The sequence below is a fragment of the Castanea sativa genome, chromosome 3 (assembly GCF_040712315.1).
Source record: "Castanea sativa cultivar Marrone di Chiusa Pesio chromosome 3, ASM4071231v1".
NCBI classification, from domain to species: Eukaryota; Viridiplantae; Streptophyta; class Magnoliopsida; order Fagales; family Fagaceae; genus Castanea; species Castanea sativa.
The window spans coordinates 31,152,380-31,179,059 of NC_134015.1; the positions used below are offsets into that span (position 1 = coordinate 31,152,380).

At 39.2% G+C, this 26,680-nt stretch overlaps 1 protein-coding gene across 3 annotated transcripts; it reads left to right on the top strand.

Annotated features, from left to right (window-relative positions):
• The first annotated feature begins 1,788 nt into the window (after positions 1-1,788).
• On the top strand, positions 1,789-26,680 carry LOC142627927 (uncharacterized). 3 transcript variants are annotated; one of them, XM_075801828.1, is made up of 9 exons: positions 1,791-2,131; positions 2,206-2,333; positions 10,140-10,177; positions 24,312-24,422; positions 24,521-24,600; positions 25,008-25,044; positions 25,126-25,167; positions 25,277-25,395; positions 26,333-26,680. In XM_075801828.1, exons 1-8 carry the CDS (start codon positions 1,874-1,876, stop codon positions 25,360-25,362), a joined length of 780 nt encoding a protein of 259 aa, XP_075657943.1. In that variant the 5' UTR covers positions 1,791-1,873; the 3' UTR covers positions 25,363-25,395; positions 26,333-26,680. The 3 variants fall into 3 exon arrangements, with proteins under 3 accessions (XP_075657944.1, XP_075657943.1, XP_075657942.1); XM_075801827.1 differs by lacking the exon at positions 26,333-26,680 and adding an exon at positions 25,480-25,854; XM_075801829.1 differs by lacking the exons at positions 24,312-24,422; positions 26,333-26,680 and having other exon boundaries at positions 1,789-2,131; positions 25,277-25,854.

Below are 26,680 nucleotides of genomic sequence, written 5' to 3' on the forward strand. Positions count from 1 at the left end.
TAGGAATGACAACGGGTCAGATTCGGGCCGGGTTTTTTGATGCCCGAACCCGACCTGCGAGTCTAAACCCATTACCCGAACTTAGCCCATTTAATAAACGTGGCTTTTTTAATACTCCAAACCTGCCCCATCGGGCTCTAGGGGCCCCGCAGGCCCCGTCCAACTATTTTTTAGCCTAATCAAAAGCCGTGGCCCAATATGACCCAATCATAAAATTAAAAATTAAAAAAAAAATCAATTTTACATCCAGCACAACCACAGGTTCAGAAACACAAATCACAATCCCAAACGTAAACACAAATCAGCTTTTTTATTTTTATTTTTTATTTATCTTCTTTATTAATATAGACTTTTCACTCATTACAAAAAAAAAAAAAACACAAATCACCTTTTTTTTTTTGCTCTTCTTTGTTAATACAGATTTTTCACTCATAAAAAAAAATTAAAAATACAAATCATAAACAGAAATACAATCCCGTCCTCTAATCATCTGATCTCTCTCCAATCTAACAATCCTATGCTCTAATCTAACAATCTTGTGCTCCTCTGTGACAAACTTCAACCACCACAAGATCCGTGTTCCTCCGTGAAAAATTACAACCACCACTTGATGAGAGTGAGGGTGAAGGTTGGTCGGTGAGTGAATGAGAGTGAGGTGACTGGGTGAGGGGTGGCAGAGATAAAACAAGAGTGAGAATGAGAGAGGTAAGGGGTGATAAGGTGAGGCGGATTGACGTCGTGAGGGGAGTGTCAGGCGGAACGAGGCTATGGGGTCGTGAGGCTGAGTAAGGCCATGACCGTGAGGTTGAGTAAGGTTGTGATCGTGAGGTTGAGTGAGGTCGTGACCGTGAGGGGAGTGTCTGAGGGAGAGGGAGGGTGGCCGGCAATGAAAGCTTGAGAGAGAGAGAGAGAGGGGGGTGATTGAGAGATGAGGGTTAGTTTAGTGTTTAGAAAATGAAACTGGAAAGGAAAAGAGAGTATTTATACTACTAGGGTTTTAAACTTTTTTTAATATTATGTGTATACAGGTCAGGTTTGGGCCAGGTATGCATAAAACCCGAATTCATCCCAAACACGTTTCGAGTTTGATTTTCAAAATCCAAACTCGACCCTATTATTTAACGGGTCGGGTTGGGTACTTGCGGGTCGGGTTATATTTGCCATCCCTACTAGCTTTGGGAGTTGATTATAAATACGTGAGAGGAAGTAGTGAAAAGTCCATAGTAATTTTGCTTAGCCGAGAGTGAGAAAAAGACAAATGAGTCTGTCTCAACTGGCACATGAGGTTGAGTGAGGTCGTGATCGTGAGGTTGAGAGAGGTCGTGACTGTGAGGGGAGTGTCTGAAGGAGAGGGAGGGTGGTCGGCAATGAGAGCTTGAGAGAGAGAGAGAGAGGGGGGGCGATTGAGAGATGAGGGTTCGGTTTAGTGTTTAGAAAATGAAACCTAAAAGGAAAAGAGAGTATTTATACTACTAGGGTTTTAAACTTTTTTATAATATTATGTGTATATAGGTCAAGTTTGGGCTGGGTATGCATAAAATCTGAATTCGACCCGAACATGTTTCGAGTTTGATTTTCAAAATCCAAATCCGACCCTATTATTTAACGGGTCGGGTCGGGTTATATTTGCCATCCCTACTAGCTCTGGGAGTTGATTATAAATACGTGAGAGGAAGTAGTGAGGAGTCCGTAGTAATTTTGCTTAGCCGAGAGTGAGAAAAAGACAAGTGAGTCTGTCTCAACTGGCACGTGTACTATTTAGTTCAAGTTTGGCAAATACTTACCACTCACTTAAACTTCACCTACTTCTAAGCGCCCCTTTTCTCATTTCCCAAACACATAAAAACAAAAACAATTTCTTGAAAAAACAACAATGGCGGTGAATTCATCAACTCCTCCGCTGCATCGCGCTCTTCCTTCTCGCTCTCCTCTGGCTTTCTTCAATCGTACCGGTCCTGGATTTTTTACTCACTCTCCCAACCCTAGGCTAGTATCAGTTCGCTCCCACTCCCAGAACTCCGCTCCGGACGGTTCCGGATCCAAGAGATCGCTCAGTTTGGAGGACTCCCAAACTTCGATTGGTTCGTCCTCTTCTGCAATTGATTTTCTCACGTTGTGCCATCGCCTTAAGGTTTGCTTTCGTTCTCGCACTCTGTTTGGTTGCCGAGAAAACCTAAGAAAATTAGTATACATTGGTTGTTGTAGACTACAAAGAGGAAAGGATGGATCAATCATGGGATAAAGGGTCCAGAGTCAATTGCTGATCATATGTACCGAATGGCTTTGATGGCCTTGATTGCTGCTGACCTTCCTTCAGGTCTCAATAGGGAAAGGTAAAACTTCCACTTCCACTTCCGCTTCAATCTTTGAATTTATATTTTCATGTACTCTCTTTTCTTTTTTTTTTTGGTTTGTTTTATGCTATTTATTATTATATGTTGCTAAGACAAGTGAAGTGAATGATAGACTAAAACAACGCCATATGTATGAAACTATTGGTCTTTTATTTTATTTTTTATTTTATGAGAACTCAGCTTCATATTATTAATAGAAGAGAAGAAAGAATCAGTTACAAACAGAAACATCAGAGGCAATAGCAGCTTCTAAGAAGCTGGGGGTTTCCTCAACCCAAGCCTCAAAGTCAGAAACATACTTAGCGTGCTTCGCTAACAAATGTGCAGGCTTGTTGCCTGCCCTTCTAATGTGAGAGAAACAAAAACTTTGAAAAAACTGAAGATGGAAAAGGACACCTTCTAGGACATTTGCCACAGCAGGTGGGACTAATGATTTGCCTTTCAAGAAATTGCTGACTTGTAGAGAATCACCCTCAAACACAATATCATGAATCCCCATATCTCTAGCAAAGAGCATCGCGGCTGCCATCGCCTTTGCTTCAGCCTCAAGAGGTCCCAAAGGAGCATAGATCCTCTGGCTCAAAGCTCCAATAACATTACCATTATCATCCCGGAGAATCACTCCTATACCAGCAGAGGAAAGATCCTTGAAAACAGCCCCATCCACATTTGCTTTGAAGACACCTGACATAGGGGGAGTCCATTGAGGAGGAAGAAGAGTTTCTGACGGGGTGGGGCGGTGTTGGAGAGCTTGGTAAGCTGTAACAAATTGAATGGCTTCAGAGATAAGAATTTCTGTAGATTTTGGGGCTTCTCCGTGTCTAACTCCATTCCCATTTTTCCACAAATTGCATGCAATAGCCATGAAGTGAGTGAGGTTAACATCAGCTGGTCCCGATTCATCACACAGCTTCCATAAACAGTCCACAAACAGAGAGTCCCGATCCAACAGCAAACCATATGCCTTCCAAACTGCTGAAGAAAAGTCACAGTGAAGTAACACATGGCTAGTTGTCTCGCTGCACTTATCACATTGCTCACAGGTATCAAAATTAATCACTTGTCGTCGGCACAAATTGGATTTTGTAGGGAGGATATTCTGACAAGCTCTCCACACAAAATTTTTAATTTTATTTGGCACCTCAGCTCCCCAAATGGTCTTCCAAAGCCTCTTCTGTCCATTAGCACCTGAAGTTCCTTCATGATCAGCCCTTGACATAGCCTGAGCTAACCAGCAGGCACTTTTCACTGTAAATTGTCCATTAGGTGTACCAGCCCAACCCATTTTGTCCCTAGGCATACGAATACTCAGTGGGATGCTTAGGATGGTTTCTGCCTCAAAATTTATGAACATCTCTCTGACGAAATCAGCTCTCCAAGTGCCACGGTCTGTATCAATGAGGATATCAATGGTTTGATCTAATGGCAGCAAGGTCCTGGGAGAGATTACTCGAAAGGTGGATGGGGTAGGAATCCACTTATCCTTCGAAATCCTAATACTTTTGCCGTTGCCAACTTGCCAACGCATCCCTTGATTAACAATGGGCTGCGCTGCTAGAATACTACGCCAGACATATGAAGGATTTCTACCTTTCTGAGCATTCACAAAATCAGTCCAAAGTATTTGCTTTTAAAAACCTTATAAAATAGAGAATTTGACCCTTGTTGCAACCTCCAACCTTGCTTTGCTAAAAGGGCAAGGTTAAAAATCTCAAATCTCTAAAACCCATACCACCACTAGCCTTAGGCGTACATAATTTTTTGCAACTCATCCAACTCATTTTACGCTCTTCATTTTTCTGCCCCCATCAAAATTTCCCCACCATACTATTTAATTCATCGCAAAGGGACTTCGGAAGTAGAAAACAACTCATAGTGTGAGTTGGGATTGCTTGAACATAGCTTTGATGAAAACCTCCTTTCCCGCCATGGACAAGAACTTTTATTTCCAACCTGACAGCTTGCTAGCCACTCTTTCCTTAAGTTGTTGAAAGGTGTTACGCTTATTTCTTCCCACCAAGGATGGCAAACCCAAGTATTTCTCATGTTGGTGGATGATATCAGCCCCAAATCTATGCTTTACATATTCTTTGATCTCCTTAGGTTTATTCGGACTTAAAAATAATGAGGTTCACCTGCTGCCCAGTTGCCTTTTCATACATCATTAGCAGTCTTTGGATTTCTTCACAATCAGCAATAGTAGCATTACAAAAGAGTAAGCTATCATCAGCAAAGATGAGATGAGTGATGTGAAGGCTCCTCTTGCACACTTGCAGATCCCAAAGAGTGCCCCTACTTGCTGCTTTATGTATTAGGGTTGAAAGACTTTATGCACACAAAGGAAACAAATAGGGAGAGAGAGGGTCCCCTTGATGTAAGCCCCTAGACGGGGTAGTACTCCCATGAGGAACACCATTAATGCGAATAGAGTATTTGAAAGAACATAATTCATAACCATAGTAATCCATTTATGATGAAAGCCCATTTTTCTCATAATTTGTTCTAAACAACTCCATTCGACCCTATCAAAAGCCTTGCTCATGTCAAGTTTTAAAGCCATGGACCTTGTTTTTCCACTCTTCTTCTGGCTAATAGTATTCATAATCTCAAAAGCAACAAGCACATTGTTAGTAATCAACTTTTCAGATAAGAAAGCACTTTGATTTTCAATGATAAGAGAATGTAAAAGAGCCTTAAGCCTATTAGCAAGAACCTTGGAGGCCAGTTTATAAACAACATTAGATAGACTAATGGGTCTATATTCTGAAACTTTCGTGGGGCTCTTTACCTTAGGAATAAGAACAATATGGGTTTCATGGAAATTTAGAGGGGCAGTACCATTATTTAAAAAATCCAGCACACAAGAAAATACACTATTGCCTACAATAGGCCAAAAATGCTGATAAAAAAGAGCGGTCATACTGTCCGGTCCCGAGGACTTTTGCGGATACATTTGGTCCAGAGCTTTCTTAACCTCAGCAACTGTAAAAATTTTGGTGAGCATTTGATTCATCTGATGGGTCACACCAGTATGAATTGCATCAAGGAACTCTGGACTGATAATGGGCTGGGACGTGGTGAAAAGTTTCTGATAATACCATGTGATGATTTCTGCAATCTTATCCCCATTCTCATGCCAAGTATCATTCTCATCCATGACACCCAAAATAGTGTTATGTTGTTTTCTACTTGTGGCTTTCTCATGGAAAAATCTTATATTTTTGTCGCCCTCTTTTAACTAAGGGTTACAAGACCTTTGTTTCCACATTCTCTCCTCCATATCCAACAAACGATTGACCTCTGCCCTTTGGTGACACACCTCCAAAGTGTTCGACATCCAATTGATCTTGCCTCTAGAGTTTGAAGCAATTCTTGCGCCCTAGCTAGTTTTTTCCCCGCATGGCCAAACTCTTGCCTATTCTATTTTGTCAGAGCTTCTCTACATCTGTACATACAAGAGGAGAAAATGTTTCCCCTGCCCAAGACTCCTTCACAATATCACCACATTTTCCATTCTTGAGCCACATGGCTTCGAAACGAAAAAGCTTAGTATTTTTTCTCTGTTTCACCCTTGGATTCATCTTCAACATCAAGCAACAATGATCTGAAGCTGAGGAAGCCGAATGATAAAGTCTGGCACCAGGGAACCGATTCAGCCACTCAGTTGTTGCAAAGCCCTGATCAATTCTTTCCCATATTCATCCCAAATCTTGTCGATACATACTCCAAGTAAACCAGGAGCCCACGTAACCAATTTCATTTAAACCACAAGAATTGACACAATTCCAAAAATTATCAATTTGCCTAAATGGCTTGTCCATCCCCCCTTGCTTCTCTGTAATACTGAGGGCCTCGTTAAAATCTCCCACACACAACAAAGGGAGATCACTTGTTGCAGCCAGCTGAGATAGGCGTGCCCAAGACTTTGGCCTCCCGCAGGTATCAGGATTACCATAGAATCCCGTCAATCTCCAAACCCTAATGGAAGCTCCAGAATCAATGAAGGCATCAATATGCCAGCGGGAAACCGTTTGTACATCCACTTTTGACATCTGGCTTCCAAAGAAGAGCAAGACCGCCACTCTTCCCATCACTAGGAACAGACATTCCCTGAGTCAATCCTAAGGAGTGTTTTATGTCAGACATCCGTTTCATGGCCTTCTGAGGGAGTTTGGTTTCCATAAGGAAAACCAAACTGGGAGCTTCAGCTTGTACTATCTTTTTTTAGTGTGTTAACTGTACGGGGGTTCCCAAGCCCCCGACAGTTCCAACTTAATGTATTCATTGCTTCCGGTGGGGTTGCTTAGCAACCTCTGCCGATCCAAATTGCTCCTCAAATACCTTCCCCAAGGACACTGCATCCTCCAATTTCGACCTCTTTGCAAGCACCAGAACGTCCTCTCTTCTATCCTCAAGTGCCTCCAATTTCCTTTTTGAAACATCATCTTGATCTCCCATTACCACTTCCTTAGAGATTGGTGATTTTTCCAGACGTTTCCAAGTCCCCTTAGAGTTTGTTTTAACACATTCACCTTTGGCAGATTTACGAGTCTTTTTCATCGTCCCTTTGACATTCTTTTTTCTTGAGTTTAGAGGTTTATTTATCACATCCCTAGGGCCCAAAACAAAAGAAGGAGTGACCGTACTTACCTCAGACAGAGGCCCATATTGAGTCAGGCTACTTGATGGGGTGACCACAGGCCCATTTGACTTTGAAACAACATCATTGGGATGTATTGCTAAGGAATCCGAAAATTCCTCCATAGATTGAGGTTCCTTCGAAACCATTCCTCCTAGTGTTGTATCAATCTCCCTTATCTGAGCCTTAAAATTTGCGAGAATTGAAGTATTTTGAATCGAAGGGAACTCCAGGTTTTGTGGGGTATATACCTATGGTGCATTATTTCCGAAAATATCGGGATCATGATTTCTCCGTGTCTCAGCCATATCTGCCGTATTCTACCCTTGCTCTATCGCAATCTGCTGTATGCTTACTCCAGTAGCTATCTTTCTATTGTCTTGCGGCATATCATGACCTCGAACCCTGACCACCTGCGGTTTCTGTAAGCAATCAGGATTAGCCCGGAGCCATGGATCATATTGCTGCTCTTCTCCACAAGCAACAATCCTTCTCGTCGTGGTCAAGATGACCACACCAATAACAATAAATTGGGAGACACTCATACGGGAAGGATACCTGTCGTCTGTCGATCCACCCAACCAGACCATTCTACCCTGACACAAAGGTTTTGTAATATCCATGTGGACCCTTACATGAATGCAAGTACCCCAAGCTCGGCCACCCTCAGGAGCATCAACAGAAATAACCTCACCCAAAGTGCTGCCAATGCGCTCCCCATTGTCCTTTGTCATATGGCTATCGGGAAGGTTGGAGATCTGTAGCCAGAAGTAAGCCTTATCACACTTTACTGAATTTATGCATTCATTCTCTCCCAGCTTGTGAAGGGCTAGAAGGTATTTGTCAAAGGACCATGGGCTGTGAAGAAGGACTATGTTCATGCCTAGCTCATCAGTGAACACAATAAGGGCTCAATTATTCCCCAAATCTCGAAACTCAAAATCTCCGTCAGCCTTCCACACACCTCGGAAGGTTCTTGCCATTGCCTCAAGATTGATCTTTTGTTTCATAAAGAATTTCGCTTCAACTGCAAAAGAGCCATCAATTACCTCATTTGTAAGAGCACACTCTTCCCCCTCTATATCCGTTAGAGTGAGTTTTTTCCATTGCTTTGTAATGTCCATGGAAGTAGAGCGTAAGAAGGAGATTTGAAGAGTGTAAGAAGGAGATTTGAAGAAAGAATGAGAGAAAAAGGAGAAAAGGAAACAGAGTTTCACCAGAGCAGCCTGGGAAAAACGGCACTTGTAAGGACAAGTGAGTAAAGTTCCACTGTCTACGATTTCAGAGAAACCCTAGGAGCGAGGAAAGCTCTCTATACTATGTGTTTATAGATTAGATTATACAAGTATTATTAAAACATTGTTGGTAACCACACATTCTGGCGTGCATTTGGCCTAATTCATGTTTTTAAAAATAATTAGCTCAAATAACTTCTCTTAGAAGTTTATGACCTCCTCTTTGGCTAGTTGGTTGGTCACCAATCTGCTAGTCATGATTGATTAATAAGATGCGTTCATTGGATATAAAGTGAGATGAGGATGTTTCTTTTTCTTTTTAATACCAAAGTTGTGGTAGAACTTTTTGGATGAAGCAATTTTTTTCTTTTTTTTGATAAGTAAAAATATTTATTCAAAATGAATTTACAAGTACACAGGAAGTACATAAGATGACTGTCGTACAGGAGATCTAAAATTACAATGAACTATAAAGTTGAAAGATGAAGCTTACTTGGTACTTCAGCAATCATGTTCCTCAATTTTTAGGTAATGGACCAAACCATTAAAGGTTCAGTTAATCAGATTTCTGCTCCTTGTTTTACATTTTACTTGGGGTTTGATGGGTCGATTACAAGCATACTGAGTACTAATCATAAAAAAATAAGTTAAATGGTACTTTTTGTGGCCCTTATACTTGAGACACGTAACCTTGGTTAATTCTGTCTATAGTTATTAGGGAGCAACCATCCCATTTTCTATTTTCAGTGAAGTTGTAAGATTTTTTTATTGTTTTTTTGGGAGAAACAAGTTGTAGGAAAGTTATATGATGAAAATACCCCTTTGTATCCGTCTGATAGGCCAATGGATTTTGAAAAATATTATGTCCAAACAACATGTGCTGGATTAAATATTATATGCATCTAATGGAAGAACTTTTACTTTTTGATAAGTAATAAGATTATATTAATATGAAAAATGAGTCACCAAGTATATGGGGGATATACTGGGATGGATAATCAGTTACAAAAATTGCTTAAATCTAGAAAGTCAATAATAGAAAATAAAAGTTCTAAAAAAGAACAACTTAAGATCGGGCATAGAACTTTCAGTGCCTTCAAAACTCCCACTATTCCTTTCCCTGCAGATGCACCACATTAAACAACGTAAGAAGTTTTTACTATCTTGTAAACATAGAAAAAAAAAGATTAAAAGTTTCTAGTATAGATATACATAATAATGTTTCAATTCAGTCTTTAAGTTTAATTTATATCCGATGAAGGAACATTTTAATAGTGAAGGATGGCACTGTGCCTTGGTTCATATTATAAGATGTTGGTGGGGCTTGGATATTTTGTAGGTTGAACTCTGTCCATGCAACACAAAAATAAATAAATAAATAAATAAACCTGATGTTCAGATCTTATTTGCTGTCATGGACATTTTAGCTCTTGTTTATCTGTTTTACCTTTTTTTTGGGGACCGGGGGGTGGGGGGGTTATGAATCAGTTTTATTATATTTTACTGTCACTGCTCATCCAAGTGTCATTTCTGGTCACAAATTATACCTCTTTGATGCTCTGGTTTTATTGGTATGAAAAGCTATGCACTACAGTTTACCCAATAACCTGTAAGCTTTTACTTGTTGAGTAGTATAGGTAAAGATAATTGTTTCATCTAATTTTTCTGTTGTTACACTATAAAAGTAATTTAGATAAAATGTATTTAAAGCTTTGAGAATGCCTTGATAGAATTTATGCAGAGGTGTCTACTAGGCAGTTGAGTCTGGTCTGGGTGGTTGAAGTCAGTTCGTCCCCTAAGTCTCTTTTAATTGAAATTTTTATTCACTTGCCCCTTCTTGTATTATTATTGTTTCTTATCCCTGATAGTTTTTTATTGAAATCTTTTGCCTTGTTTTGCATATTTATACAGGTGTATTAAGATAGCAATTGTGCATGATATTGCAGAAGGTATCATTTTGACTCCTTTTTATTCCTATAATGCTCAATAGTGTAGTTCCATACTTCAAATTTTCTATGATGATATTTTCCTTTTTGAATTAAAAAAAAAAAATTATAGGATGATATTTTTATTAAATTATGTACCTCTTTTATGTGAGAATGGACCGATGCTTCTTTTATTTGTAGTATTGATGCTGCATTTAATGGTTTAAAATGGCTTGCTTTTAGACAATGTATGTATATTTTACTAGTTGTTTGTTGTGCAAATTATGTCCTAACTTGTTACAAACCAACCATCTATACTCTATGATACTGAATATTTGGTTGTTAAGAAGCATATTCATAAAATGAGTGCAGCTGAAATGAGAATGTTAAGATGGATATGTGAAAATACAAGGAAAGATAGGATTTGAAATAAAGAAATTCACTTAAAGATAAGGTGACCCTTATTAATGAAAAGATTCTCTTGAGATGATTCGGTCATGTCTAGAGAGGAGCAATTAATACAACAATGAGAAAAAGAGTTGATTTAGGTTGAGGGAACGGAAAAAAGGTAAAAGAATACCAAAATCAGCATTAATGGTAGTAAAAGAAGACATGGAAATGAAGAAAGTAAAAGAGAGTATGCCTTAAAAAAGAATACATGCAGTCAATCCTGACTAGTCTATTGAGCTATGAAGCACAGGTGCGTTTCGGGATTCGGGTGTGGGTGCGGGACTCGGCAATTTTTGAAAAAGTAGGGTGCGAGTGCGGCGGAGTACGGCGATTAAAAAATTATTAAAAATATTTTTATTTATATTTTTAATATATTGCTAAACATACTTTTTTCACATTATATAAATATATACCAAATTTAAGAGTAATAGTAAATAATAACTAGAATACAGAGAATGGGAGAGAGCCTAGCTGAAGAGTGAAGGCAGAGAGTGGGAGAGAGGCACAAGAAAAATGAAGAGGGAGAGGATTGGGTCTTGGTATTTTTCCAAACAGTGCGTTTGCACATTTTTTTTTTTTTTTTTTTTTTTTTTTTTTTTTTTTTCGGCCAAGTTAAACTGTTACTGTTGTTTTTTGAATTTCGGCCGGTATCGGTTTGCGCCCGATACGGACTGATTCGGGCCAAATCGGCGTGATTCGCGCCGAAAAAATTGTTTTTTTAATGCCTGACGCGGCACAGACGTGCAAGCAGCGGCGTTGCCTGCGCGTCCCCGTGTTGGACGCGGGTGCGGCGGCCCAAACGCCGCACCCGTACTTCCCAGCTATTGAGGATCCATAGTTGATTCTAAAAAAAATTAGACTTGATTGATGTTAAGAGGTTTGGACTAAGGCTTGATTGTTGTTATTGTTTATTTTAAGGATTCTTTCAAATGCTCACTGGAATAGATGGCATCTCCTCCCAAATAGATAAGGGGTGAAAGTTCAGATAATGGTTTCAATCACCTACACATGCATAAATACTATTTACCTTAAACTTCTTCTTTTTAAACGTTTGTAATACTACCATTAGGAGGGCCTTACAAGGTGCATATGGGTGAGAGTTTACATAGGATATTGCGGCCCTATGCATAGACAATAACACAACATGGAACAAGATACAACTCGAAACACAACACAACAATTCTTGAAAAACTAGGACATGACACAATGGGGTCATGAGTCTCATGACAATTAGTTAATCAATCAAAAAAATATTTTTAGATATGTTTTACATATTATGTTTGTTTAAGGTTTTTGAAATAATAATATTTTCTAATAAATAAATATAGTTTTTGACTTTTTGTTTTGTTTTTCTTTCTCTTGGGGCAATGTGTAATAAAGTTGAAAAAAAGGAAAACAAAAAGGATAGAAATATAATGGATTGAATTGGTCAAAAGAATAGAGACTGCCCATTATATACTACTTATAGTTTTCATTTAAAATTTTTTATTTCATTACTATTCTTACTACTATTTATCATTCTTGTTTTATGCCATTTGAAATTGATAAACAAACATCCATATGAGTAATCATATTCGTAATTGATAAAAAATTGTGTGTATATATATCATTTTTTTTAATAGTGAGTTACATATGCATCAAAATGACTACCCTTCCCCCTCCCCCCTCCCTCCCCACCACACAGCCTACACCTTTCCCTCCTCTGTGACCCTCTCTACCATTGCCCCTCAACCGGCCACCTCCTTCTCTCCCTGGTTTCTTTCCATCTCCTTTCTCATCACCCTTTGGTTTCTTTCCATTTCACTCTCTTTGCCCACCATATCCTTCTTCTTTGAATATCTGACCCCCATCTATTTTACCGTTACAACCATAGGTATGGCCTGGATCAGTCACTACTGCTTCATCCTCACCTCTCCCTAATGGTTTGCCTCTCCCTCCTAAATTTTCTCCCCAGAGCAAAGGGGGTAGTAATGGTTCTTTTCGCATAGACTCGAAAACTTTTTCTTTCTCGTTTGTCGTCGGTCAGGCTGACTCTTATGCTATTCATGAAAGGCGTTAGAATTTTAAAAGTTTCGTTTGTTTGGGTCGTAAAGGATTGGAATGGATTCTCTCTTGTTTTGCCGATATCCGTGATTGGGTTCCTGGAAAGGAATATCTGTATCAACGTTATAGAGAAAATAACAAGTTTTTCGAATTTCGTGGAAGATCAAATAAGGCTGGTATTTTTGTGGAGATAGCTTTGTATTATGGTGGAGCTCGTCGTGGTTGGATTATGGTACCTGCGAGTTCAAACCGGTCTGGTTGGAATTTGTTTTCAAAAGAATTAGATAGATTTCTTTCAGGTTCAAACACTGTTTGGGTGAAAGGGAGGATTTCTGATGAAGTTGCTGGGGCTGGTGTTGGTCCTGCTCCGATGGAAGGTGGTGGGCATTTTGGGAAGAAATCTCCCAAGATCAGGAAGCAGCGGAAGTTAAGGAATTTTGAATTTTTTAGAGCTGATTTGGGAAATAACGTGCTCAAGGATGGTACTGGCGTTACTGTCTCTTCTATTAATGGAAGACCCACGCGTGATTTTAAGTTTGAGGTGACTCCTGCTAATTTGGCGCTGAGGGTGACTAAATCTATTGGAGGCAAACGTTTGGTATCTTGGTTGAACCACTCTTCTACTCATAAGCCCATTACCAGTGGGCCGGTGCTGGTATCTGGTCTTGATAAAGACCTTTATCACAAGAATATGGATAGTGGGCCTATTTTACTTACTGGGCATGACAAAGCCCAAGTGGCTGACCCGAGAGGTAAGGCCCAGAATGGGTTTTCTTTTCATCGTGGAGTGGGTGCGCATATTCTCCATAATCAGAGTGTGAGGGTGGTGGGCGAGAGTTCTAAGCCACTGATGAAGTCATCGGCTTTATCGGTGATGCTTGAGGGTGCGTCGGCTGGGTTACCGCCGGCATCTTCTCCCGCTTTTTCTTCGGAGCTTCTCGCTTCCAACCCGTCAAGAGAGAGAGATTTTGGGGTGTTGAAGTGTGACCCTCTGTCTTCATGGGAACCCAATGAAATCAGAGATTTGGTGCTGGTTTAGAATTCTGCAGAAGGACCTCAAGTTATAGAGTCAGGGACACCTTCTAATTGGGTGTCCCAGTTGATGAAAAATTTCTGTAACATGGTGGGGTTCCCTATTGTGAAACATGAGGATCAATGTCTGGCTTTGTTTCGCCTTTTGGAGCAGGAGTGTCTTAAGGTGGTTGTTGAGGGGGTGCCCAAGCAACCAACAAACTCAAGGTCACGAGGACTCAGGGAACTTAAGGGGCTTATCTCTAATGTTAACTACGATGGGGTATCTTCTAGGAGCAAGAGTAGAGTCTCTTTGACTGCTGCAGGGGTTGTTGGTAGTGGTAAATGAATTTACGTCTACTCTCTTGGAACGTAAGGGGGCTTAACAATCCCCGGAAGAGAGAGGTTTGTAAGCATCTCCTAAAGGAATGGAAGTGTGATATTGTATGTCTTCAAGAAACTAAAGTATCTTCTACTGATGCTGCCTTTGTTCGAAGTTTGTGGGGAAGTCCTTTCATTGATTGGGCTGTTTTGGATGCTGTGCAGACTTCTGGAGGGATTTTGTTAATGTGGGATAAGAGGGTTTTTGAGAAATTGGATGTAATTGCTGGTCAGTTTTCTATCAGTGTCTTACTGAGAGGTGTGGTGGATGACTTTGTTTGGGCTTGTACAGGTGTGTATGGTCCCCATGAGGATGGGCAGCGAGTTACCTTGTGGGAGGAGTTGTCACAGTTGTGTGTCAGCTGGCCCATGGCATGGTGCTTAGTAGGTGATTTCAATATCATTAGGTTTCCAAGTGAAAGACTTGGCTGTGAGTCGTTTTGCCCTGCTATGTTTGCTTTTTCGGACTTTATAGAGAGGAATTCCTTAGTTGACTTACCTCTAGAGGGTGCTTCCTTCACTTGGTTCAGAGATTCTAGCCTTCCCTCTATGTCTAGAATTGATAGGGTTTTGGTTTCCCTAGACTGGGTGGATCATTTCGAGAATGTTTCTCAAAGGGTGCTTCCTCGGGTTATTTCTGACCATTGCCCTCTTTTGTTGGAAGCTGGTGCTGTTCGTAGGGGTCGTAGTGCTTTTAAATTTGAAAACATGTGGTTGAAAGTTGAGGGTTTTGTTGATAGAGTGCAGCAATGGTGGAACGGGTATAGTTTTGTGGGTTTACCAAGTTTTATCTTGGCTCAAAAATTGAAGGCTTTGAAAGCAGATTTAAAAAAGTGGAACAAGGAGGAGTTTGGTGACTTGGCACTCAAAAAAATATATTTGCTGACTGAATTGAGGGGTCTTGATGTTAGAGAGGAGTTGCAAGATCTCTCGAATGAGGATCATCTTTATCGTATTCAACTCAAAGCTGATGTAGAACAGTTGGCTTCTCTTGAGGAAATTTCCTGAAGACAAAAATCTCGTGCTTTGTATGTGAAGGAGGGAGATAGGAATACTCGCTTCTTTCATAGATTAGCAAACTCTCATAGAAATGCTAACCATATTAAGAGGATTGAGGTGGATGGTGTTCTTTATGAGGATGAGTCAGATGTGTGCTCTCAGATAGTCTGTTTCTATCAGGGGTTGTATGAGGAATCTGAATTGGGTCGCCCTACTATGGATGGATTAGATTTTGCTTGCATTGAAGAGGAGGAGAGGTTGACCCTAGAGAAGGCGTTCACAAAGGAGGAAGTTTTGCACGTCTTAAGGGAGTTGGAGGGAGATAAAGCCCCTGGTCCTGACGGGTTCACCATGGCTTTCTTTCAAAATTGTTGGAGTGTGGTGGAAAAGGATGTCATGGATTTCTTTGATTTCTTTCATCGTCACTCTGGGTTTGAACGGTCTTTGAATGCTTCTTTTCTCATTTTAATTCCTAAAAAGAGTAATGCCGTTAACATTAAAGATTTTCGGCCTATCAGTTTAGTGGGCAGTGTGTACAAGTTGTTGTCCAAGATTTTGGCTAATAGGTTAAGGGTGGTTTGGGATAAACTCATCTCTGAGACTTAGAATTCGTTTGTTGGTGGGAGGCAGATTTTGGATTATGTGCTCATTGCAAATGAGTGTCTGGATAGTAGGTTGAAGAGTCGGTTACCGGGTGTGGTTTGCAAGCTCGATATTGAAAAAGCATATGACCATGTTAATTGGGAGGCCTTGTTTTATCTGTTGGACCGGATGGGGTTTGGGTCGAAATGGAGGGGGTGGATTAAGGCTTGTGTTACTTCTGTCCATTTCTCTGTCTTGGTAAATGGGTCCCCTGAAGGCTTTTTTGAAAGCTCCCGTGGGTTGAGACAAGGAGACCCCTTATCCCCGCTTCTATTTCTCTTGATTATGGAGGTTTTAGGCAGAATTTTGAAGAAGACAGAGGAGAATAATCTTATTCGGGGGTTTCATGTGGGAGCAGTGAATTCTGTTGGTGTTCAAATCTCCCATTTGTTGTTTGCGGACGACACTATCTTATTTTGTGATGCCTCTAGGGATCAGTTGCTTTCCATAAGGTTGGCGATGTCTTGTTTTCAAGCTTTTACGGGTTTGAAGGTGAATGTAGGGAAAAGTGAGATTGTTCCTGTTGGGGAGGTGAATAATATAGATGCATTGGCTAGCATTCTTCAGTGTAGAGTGGGGTGCTTGCCTATGAAATATCTGGGGATGCCTTTGGGAACTTCTTTTAAGACTGCTTCGATTTGGAATCCTATTTTGGAAAAGATGGAAAAGAGACTCTCAGGGTGGAAACGTCTTTACTTATCTAAGGGTGGTAGGCTCACTTTACTTAAAAGTACTCTATCGAGTCTTCTTACGTACTTTTTATCTCTCTTCACTATTCCTAAAGCTGTGGCTGCTAGAATGGAAAGGATTCAGAGGAACTTTCTTTGGGGGTCTGTTGAGGGGAGTTTCATATATCCTTTGGTGGCTTGGGATAAGGTGTGTTCTCCTGTTAAATTGGGGGGGCTGGGGATAAGGAGTGTGGCGTCGTTTAACCAAGCTCTCTTAGGGAAATGGTTGTGGCGCTTTGGGCAAGAAGATACCCATCTCTGGCAGAGAGTTATCTCCACAAAATATGGTGAGGGTCAAGGGGGGTGGTGTACCAAAGTGTGCAGGAGGACCCACGGTTGTGGCCTTTGGAGAAGCATTCATGAAGGGTGGGAGAGTTTTTCTAAGCACCTATCTTTTGTAGTGGGCGAAGGCACTCGCATCCGCTTCTGGCATGATAGGTGGATTGAGGATTATATCCTAAAAGATCTCTACCCTGAGCTCTATGTGTGTTCAGTTGCCAAGGATGCTTGCATTTCTGAAGTTTTGTGGCTTCCGGAATGAGGGTCTACTAGAGTGTGGAATTTAAGGTTCTTTAGAGCCTTTGAAGATTGGGAGCTTGCTGCTTCTTTTTCTCTTCTTCACTTTATCCAACCTCATATCCCTCGGGGGGATAGGAGGGATATTCTTTGTTGGCAGCTCAAAGGCAATGGTATGTTCAACACCCGCTCTTATTACCAAGCAATTCGGGGTTCCTCGGATTTTTTGTTTCCTTGGAAGGGTGTTTGGAAACCAAAGGTTCCTAAGCGAGTAGCTTTCTTCTTGTGGACAGCCGCTCATGGTCGGATTCTCACTTTGGATAATCTCATGATTAGGGGTCGTCGCCCTTTGGCAAATCGGTGTTGTATGTGTTGTGATGGGGAGTCAGTGGACCATCTTCTTCTTCATTGTACTGTTTCTCATACATTATGGTCTCTTATGCTTCAGGCTTTTGGTATCCACTGGGTTATGCCTAGATCAGTGTCGGGGTTGTTATCTTGTTGGCATCAGTGGTTAGGGAAGCATAACTCGAATATTTGAAATTTAATTCCAGGGTGTTTATTGTGGATTGTTTGGTTGGAACGGAATCGTCGCTCCTTTGAGAACATGGAGAAGACTTTGGATGAGTTAAAGGTTTTATGTCAGCGTAGCCTCTTTGAGTGGTCTCGTTGTTGGGGTTTTACTGATTCTTCGTCTCTTTCAGAGTTTATGTTTTCCCTTAGAGTTTTCTTCCCTTAGTTTTTCTTTCTTTGTATCTTTCTGTTCATCATCATGAACATCCTGTACTACTTTTTCTATTAATATTACTTCTTTGATTACCTATCAAAAAAAAGTATATATATGTTGGAGGAGGAAAGAAATTGTCGATTAGGTTGTGTAGAAGCACCGATGAGCAACAAAGGAGGCAATTGATCCATCCTTTCCACGATTTAGTCAAACGTGAACCAAATGAGGAAGAAAGAGACTGTTGATGAACTTTTAGAAGCGCCAATGAGCTTTGATCTAGGCTGATTTGGCTGTTTCAAGTGGTTGGAATGGATATTGAATGAGAGACAACCAATAGCACGTGAAGGTCTAAGGTGTTGATATGTTTTTTGCCTTTTTTTTTCCTTAATTTTTTTGGCAGTTATATTCCAACTATGTCTCCGTGATGTGTTGACTTCTATGGAGCATGGGCACTTCATTTGGGGTGCCATGCCTGTGTCGGATACAGTACACACCTGGGACACTTCTACATGCATGTCCCAGCCGTGTCCTGTTAAAAAAAAAAAGTGTCCTGTTAAAAAAAATTTGTGAGACACGGGAGCAATAGGAATTGAATACCTTTTCACAAAACAAAGAGAGCATTCATGCTTTAATAGTAGCAGTGCATTCAAAAATTAATTAATATTCTTATTCTTGGTTTGTATTCTAATTTCAAAACATCCTTGAATGGTTATGAAATCATTTTGTTATCCATTATTGCTCTTAAATTGATATATATTTAACTTTATATGAAAAATAAATGCTTAACAATATATAGAAAATAAAATAAAAATATATGAATAATAATTTAATATACATGCCCACTGTACCCGTGTCCTATTTTTTCAAAAATGTCATGCTGTACCGATACTCATACCTATGTCCGTTTCTGTGTTTCCTAGGTTTTGATTGTATCAAAATAAAAATTATTATTTTTTCTCTGGACACGCAAGCCATGTCCTTGGTGTGTCTATGTCTAACATGAAAATGCAATGCATTTTGTCATGTTTGTACTTCCTGGGTATGGCCTTTTTATTTTTTTTATTTTTTTATTTTAAGGATTGTAACCTGTACCTTAGAAGCTCTTCCCAACATTTCCTTTTTGATAAGTAACAAAATTTAAGTAAAAAGCGCAGAAAGGGGTGCATCCCTAGTGTATAGGAAGTATGCAAAAAAATAAAGAAAAAAAAACCTATTGAATTCTCAATGTATAAGAGCTCTTGACAATCCACAATAGAAAAAATCCTGGAAGTTGGGAGTCCACTTATTAAGGTCTTCAAAATAAGAACTTCAATTTAACTAAGTAGTATAAGTTTATAAGGCACTCGCTTTCCAATCCCACCCACCCCCTCACGGTCAGTTAATTCTCACACTAAAATCTTCCTTCCAACATGGCAAAAGCGCACCATCACAGAATAAGGCATATCAATTTATCTGCCTGACCACGGCATATAAATCATCTAGTAAATGTGCCATAGATTATAGTTTCCAATCATTCACCACTTTAATGAAAAGGAGGATTCAAGGAACAACAACCATTTCTGTACTCTAGGTACTACGCCACCATTGTCTCTATCCCCAGCAATTAGGAGATATATATATATATATTTTTTTTTGTGTGGATAAATAATGAAATATCCTTGGTTTTGAAAACCAGATTGGACCGGCCAGTCAAGCCGATTCAACTGGGAATCGGGTACTAGTCCGGTCTGATAAAAATGCCTAAAACTAGTCAAAATTTGGGAACCGGAGGCAAATCCGGTTTTGTCCTTGGTCTGGTTTTTAAAACCATGTAAATATCATTAATCAAAAGACCTAGGTACACCAAGAGTGTACATGGAAAGGAGTACATCAAGATTGAAAATGACAATGATCAAGCATAACAAAAAGATTAGAGCAAGAAAAAGAAGAAAAAACAGAACACCAATCAAACAAAGAGTGGAGGAGGAGAGATTTAATATGAAGAATTGACCATTTTGTCCCCTCAAAGCATCTAGTGTTCCTTTCCCGCCACAGAAACCATAAAACACAATGTGGGACAGCCCTCCACAAGTCTATGTTGTGATGTCTACCAAACAGGCCCTACCAAGATGCCAATAAATCTGCAACACTTTGAGGCATAACCCAAATCACACCAAAAAGGATCCAAACCATGGACCTTAGCTCAAAAGCAATGGGATAATGAAGAAGAAGATGTTTTACCGATTCCTTGCTTCTTTTACACATATAACACCAATCCATGACAGGGACTCCCTTATTTCATAATCTATTAAGGGTCAAAATCGTGCCTAAGGCAGCAGTCCATGAAAAGAAAGCAACTCTAGGAGGGATCTTTGAGCGCCACAAAGGTTTCCAAGGAAAAAGAGTGTCAGGGGTCGAGAAGAGGGATAAGTAGTATTCACTAACCTTATAGTCCTTACTCTTTGTCGACTTCCAACCAAGTTTGTCATGTCCCTCACTAGTAAAAGTCATAGAATGTATAAGGTTCCCAAAAATATCAAATTGTTCCATCTCCCAATCTTGGGGCTCTCTATAGAATTGAAGATCCCAGTGAAGTGTCTGATTAGGAAAAGACATGACATCTGCAAGATAAGAATCCTTGTTACGACTAAAGCTGTAGAGTTTTGGAACTGCCTATCAAAGAGTACAACTCCCATACCACAAGTGATGCCAAAATTTAATTCCTTTTACCATTGCCAACTTTGAAGATGATGGATTTAAAGAAAGTTGGCCAGCCTTGTCTTATGGTTCTCCAAAGACTAACACCATAAGTAGTTGTTCTTCTTTTGTACACCACCTACTCGAAATATTCCAATACTTGATCTCAATAACCTGTTGCCAAGGGTGACTTGTCTCCATGCCATACCTACACAACCATTTACTTATCAGAGCTTGGTTGAATTTTCTCAAATTCCGCACACCCAACCCACTAAACTTTAGAGGGCTACACACCTTGAGCCCATTTGACTAGATTGAAATTAGGGGACTCATCAATACCACCCCATAAAAAATCCTGCTAGAGCTTCTCAATGCGATTTGCTATATCCACTAGAATAGGAAAGAGAGATAAGTAATAAGTAGGCAAGGTTGAGAGAGTGCTTTTAAGTAAAGTAACCTTACCACCTTTTGATAGATACAAATGCTTCCAACTTGCTAGTCTTTGCGTAATTTTTCAAGAATAGGGTTCCAAATTGCCCCATCCTTAAATTTAGCTCCCAACGGAAGCCCCAAATAAGTCATTGGCAGTGAGGGCTGCCTACACCCTAAAAGGGCCACAAGTTCACCCATATTTAACACCTCACCAATCGGATCCAATTTGGATTTAGCTAGATTAATATGCAAACCTGACACAGCCTCAAAGGAAGATAAGATCTCTCTCAATTTACCAATCGGACTAGGTAAAGCATCACAAAAAATTAAAGTATCATCCGCAAAAAGAAGATGAGATACCATTAAGGGGGCTTGAGATCTGGGACCAACATTGAATCCTGAGACGTGACCAGCTAGAACAGCCCCATCCAATAAACGGCTTAAAGTTTCCGTAACAATAGCAAATAAAAGCAGGGAGAGTGGATCACCTTGATGCAGTCCCCTAGGAAAATATGAGGACATCTCTCTTGAAGATAGACTTGCCATTCCATACTCCAAGCCAAAAGTGTGTTTTAAAGCGATCACCAACATCACTTCTGATAACTTTACCTATCGTAAGCCTTGTCTTATTATGTTGCACATGTTTCACTATTTAAATTTAATGGATACAATGCAAATTATTTTGATTGTCACTTCAAAGGGAACTTGAAAAGGGACTTCAAAAGAAATTTGATTAGAAGTGAGATGTAGTAGAGACTTTAAAATAGCCAATGTGCTCTAGCTCAATTGGCACCTCAACACCTCCTCCCTTTGCAAGTGATAGGTGGAGAATGAAGGGATGACAATTTTGCTCCGCCCCACATTGACCTACCCTTCCTTGCTTCGCCCCATGCTGGTTTTTCCCGCACCACATAGGTGGTGGGGTAGGGGATGGGGCGAGATTTTATACCCCTTCACGGGATGGGACAGGGATGGGCTTCAACATTTTAGCCCCGTCATGCCCTGCATTGTTAAGGGCTATAATTGTAAATTTTTCATAACCTAAATTCCTTCTATTTAAACAAACAAATCAATACTAGTTTATTTAAATGCATGGATCTTAAGATTTTTGTTTTTGTTGTGATATTGTCTTGTTAAACACTTGAGTAGTATTATTCAGTTCTTCCTAAAAATTAGTTTGACAAAACCATGCGGGGCAAGGATGGGGCAAAATAGAACCATGTAGGGCGGGGGTGAAGATCCCATCCTTCGGCCCTGCTCGGCCCCATTTCCATCTCTAAGAGTGAGGTCATGGGTTCAAGACCCACTAGGTACTGTGTAGCTTACTAATCAAAATTAAATAATAAAAAAACAATAGATACTTTAAAATAAGGGCACATTTCAGGAAGTAAGTGCACATTAATGCCAATGATCTTGGTATCACTCTCAGGAAGCAATAGAGACTTTTATTGATGTTGTTGCATGCTTAGTATGTTTCTTGTGTGCTGATGGGCTTTTTTATTAATGAAATTTTATTATTCATTGAAAAAGGAAAATAGTAGGATCTTGTCTTTATGTGTTTGAAATCCCATATTCAATTCAATTGTTGTAGAATTGGAATTGTAATTTTGTTTGTCCGGATTGCACAGAAGATTTGAGTAGAATGCTGCAGAGTTCATAAAGATTCAGCTAAAAGAGAGGATTGTTAGAACACAAGACAAGATTATTAATTTGACTATACTAAAATAGTTAATCACAAAGCATCATATTCAAATACATCAACTAATCAAGAGTTAAATTAAAACCTTGAAAAAAGTAACTTCATCAGAAGATGGTAGTTGAAAAATAAAGCCATGGCTTACTAGCAAAGAAAATTAAAGGTAATTGGGAATACAGGATGGAAAACTTACAAGTAACATTAACACCAAAATTTCATCGGATAATTCACAAACCCACACATTTGAAAGTAGTTATTAAAAAAATGTATTTCTTAAAACGGGTTAAGCTTAGTCTCAAGTGGAGCGGTCTATAGAACATCTTATGAATTGAAAGCAATTGAAACCATATCAGCTTGTCAATTGGATTCCAGTTTGCTCAAGCATTGTCATGTTAGAGAGAGAGAGAGAGAGAGTGGTGCTAGATCATTGAACTTGTAACTCCCTACTTAGCAATGTCCAGACATGTATTGGGGCTGGGAATGTTTTAGAATTGAGCCCTTTAAAATACAATTTGGACCTTATGCCAAATAATCATGAGAGGCCACTTTAACATGTCTTCATCTTGGGGTAAATATGCAGAGTTTGTAATTTTAATTCCTGTGCACCCTCAAGCAGCAAAATTGCAGAGTTTGAAATTGCATTCATGAGCTTAGTTCAAATGGCACACTGTCTCCTCATAAAAAAGGGGTGAAGGGTGAGGTTATGGGTTCAAAACCCATAGTCGTGTGTTTGTATAAATTCCTATCAAGGGGGAATAAAAATATCTGCCTGCAATTTGTTTTTATCCAATTTGGGCCTTAGGGCCAAACATTAGGAACGTGGCTGTCTGGAGGACATTCTTTTTTTTCTTTTTTCCTTTTTTCATATGAGATCTGTCAAATGTTGCATTATTTTGAGTATCAATACTCAAATTAGCCTGATGGAAATTGAGGACTTTTTTATTTTTATTTTTTATCTTAAACTCTTAAATTAAAAACTTAGTTTTATATTGACAAATTGCCTTTGGGCCCAACAGCACTTCCATTCACAAAAATTAAGTGGTCCTTGAGGGTGTGGATTCATGACCATTCAGAAAAGAAAAGGTGAGAGAAAAAAAAAGTATGTAGTTTTATGTTCTTTAGGAGCAACAATCATACAGAGGTAGTCAAGATGGAGTTTGCAATCTGTTTCGCCTCACCAAGTTGTTCTGGCGAAGAACTATGATTATTTAACTGTATCAGTTCATATTGTCCAATATCACCTAGTAATTAAAAATTGGTATATTGATCCATAAGCTGGCCAATAAAAGAAAGGGCAAAGTGGCTCTTAGAGGATATGAGCATCTCTGTGTTTTTCTATTACTTGATGAAATCCAAAGTGTGCATGTTTTCTTCAAAAGCAAAATGAAAACTCCTTTTCACAATATTACGAGTTAGAATTTACCAACAAAGATATTTTGGATTATTATTTGTAAAAAGAATGCCATGGATTACTGACTGTTGATCAATTTCTTTACATCAATTAAATTTTTGCATTTGTTACATGGACAATATTTGCTATATTTGTAGGCAAAAATGGCACTGTAGCACCTTTAGGTGAAATATATTGAAATCTACCACTGTTTCGGAAATAAGTTGCAATCTACCACTTTTTTGATACTTGAGTTCATGGAACTCGAGTACCATTTAGAACTCGATTTCCCCAAACTCGAGTACCAAAAAAGTGGTAGATCTCTACATATTTCCGAAAAAGTGGTAAATTCATATATATTTCCATGAACAGTGGTAGAAGGCCATTTTGGCCATATATGTATGAATATTCATATGCTGTTTGTACCTAGAGTTAAAATTTTAGAGTCAGGTTTTGGTCTTTGATAGCTATTGTTGGAGATATAACACCATCTGATGGCGTGCCGAAAGAAGAAAAGAGCAGAATGGAGCAGGCAGCTTTAAGTGAAATGTGCAAAGTTCTTGGTGGAGGGATGAGGGGTACTTGCTAAGTCTTGTTATCTAGGACACGTTTAAACAGTGTCAATCTTCATTTTTGGCATCAGATTGGCCATGATTGAATACTTTCTTATGTGCAGCTGAAGAGATTGAAGAACTTTGGCAGGAATACGAAAATAATTCCTCTTTGGAGGCTAATCTTGTTAAAGATTTTGACAAAGTACGTATATACTGGCATGCAAACTAATTTCATATTTGGAACATGAGAGATAGGTTCTATGTTCAAGAGAATCCCTCAATTGTATATGACATAATTATGAGTTAAAGTTGATGAGGAATCTTGTGTAATGGCTAGTGAGGATGGTAGTTGATGTTATGTTCTGTTAAGACTGAAGGAATGCATTGATTATTTAGAGTTTTAACATTTTAAGCATAAGTTTATTGCTTAGAAAATAAATGCATTTCTACAAACCAATAGGTTGACAAAGCTTATCTTTTCTTCTATGCTTAGCAGTGAGCATTTAAATATGAACATATAGCACATGCATCAACTCATGCATTTCAAAAAGATTTCTATATTTGAAGGCTTCCATTCTCTAATTAAGGTTATTAATGTCCTATGGTCAGGTTGAATTGATACTACAAGCACTAGAGTATGAAACTCGTAAGTTTTTAATATAATACATGTGCTTATATAATCCTTATGAGCTATGTGAATCTATTTGTTATCATAATGTTGTGGCAGAACATGGAAAGGTGCTGGATGAGTTTTTCGTTTCAACAGCAGGTAGAATTAATATACCTCCGTATCAAGCAAAACACAAAATAATGTGGATATCTGTTTGCTGCACTTTTTAAACACCAAGTTTCTTATCTTTCTTCCTTTGAGCTGTCAGGAAAGTTTCAGACTGAGATAGGAAAGAGTTGGGCAGCTGAAATCATTTCAAGAAGGAATCCAAGTTTGGCAAACAGGCATAATTGATCCTGACTTAGTCAGTTTTCGTGTAGCTATCAGGTCGAGCCATCCTTTGAATATAAAATCATATATGGACTGTTCTGTCACCTTGAACCATTTCTTTCATGTTCTTGAATGTGGCAGGACAACTAGTTATGTTGGAGCAACCTCAAAACTCCAACAACTGAACCAAAGCTGTCAATCGGAGTTTTGTATCCTGCGGTGCTAGCTTGTTGTCAAAGAATTGTTATCAATTTTTTTTTTAAAAGAAAAAAAGTTTTAGTATTTTTAAAGAGATGATAGCATTATGTTAGCTTAGCTGTTGATACAAACTTTTTTTATATCCCACAATCCAAATTTGTACTGTCATAAAGAGTCCAATTTCTTGGATAGCTAGGAGCACGGTAATACCACGGGTTGTGTTCTTATGTTTGTCTTTTCTAGAAAATAGTAAAATTACTATTGTTTGGATGGTTATTTCAGAAAGAACAAGCACTTGTGTAGTCAGTGACTACCTCATATCTGATGGTTAGAGTGCTATAGTCACCCTTCATGGCAGGGGCACCCTCCACCCTCTATCTTTTCCTTGCATCTCTCTCTGCGTTGTTGATTTCCTTTTGGTGCTTAGAGTGTATCTGATGTTTAGGGTGCTTTAATTTCTGAGCTACTTCTAGATTCCTTTCAGTGTGTTGAGGACACAGAAGTGTCTGATATGGAAGTGGCTTGTTGGCTGATAGCCTGTTACTTTACAATATTTTGCAATTATGTGAGGGACATGTTTTTGCCCATAAGCTAAACAAATTTACATTTCTCATATGATTCTGTTAAAATTTCAATGTTGCGTTAGTTTAGTTTGTTACTTTCTTTCCATAAACAATGTTTATTATTAAAATCGTTATCTATGAGCATTAAATTTTGAAGGTACAAAGGTTTTCTGTTCTTGGCTTTTGTTTGGGTGGTTGGATGGGGTTGAAACGATGATCTCTTTGTCAATCAGGTCTTGATTTACATGACATAGGGCAGCAGAACGGTTTGTTGAATGTTTGGGTTTTCGGTGGAAATCACATTTCTTGGTCATATAACATCTGATTGGGAGTGAGTTAGAAAGTGGTCTAGGCTCAAGAGGGTTAGCACTTGCGTCCAAGTTTCTGGAAAATCATATGGAGATCATAAAAGTTTGCTTTTGAAGGGGAATTTGGTAAGTTCATGCTTAAAGATATTGGGCACCTCAGAGGATATGTTGCTAGAATTGCTTGCAGGGAACTCCTTATTCTTTGAAAGATCATTTTCCAACATGCCACTATTAAGGGCATCCTTTATTTGTAAGTCAGCTGATATTAATTCC

Coding starts and splice junctions, on each gene's coding strand:
- LOC142627927 (XM_075801828.1), top strand. CDS start 1,874: ATGGCGGTGAATTCATCAACTCCTCCGCTGCATCGCGCTCTTCCTTCT. Junction 2,334..10,139: donor TCAGGTCTCAATAGGGAAAG/GTAAAACTTCCA, acceptor ATATTTATACAG/GTGTATTAAGATAGCAATTG. Junction 10,178..24,311: donor TGTGCATGATATTGCAGAAG/GTATCATTTTGA, acceptor GGTCTTTGATAG/CTATTGTTGGAGATATAACA.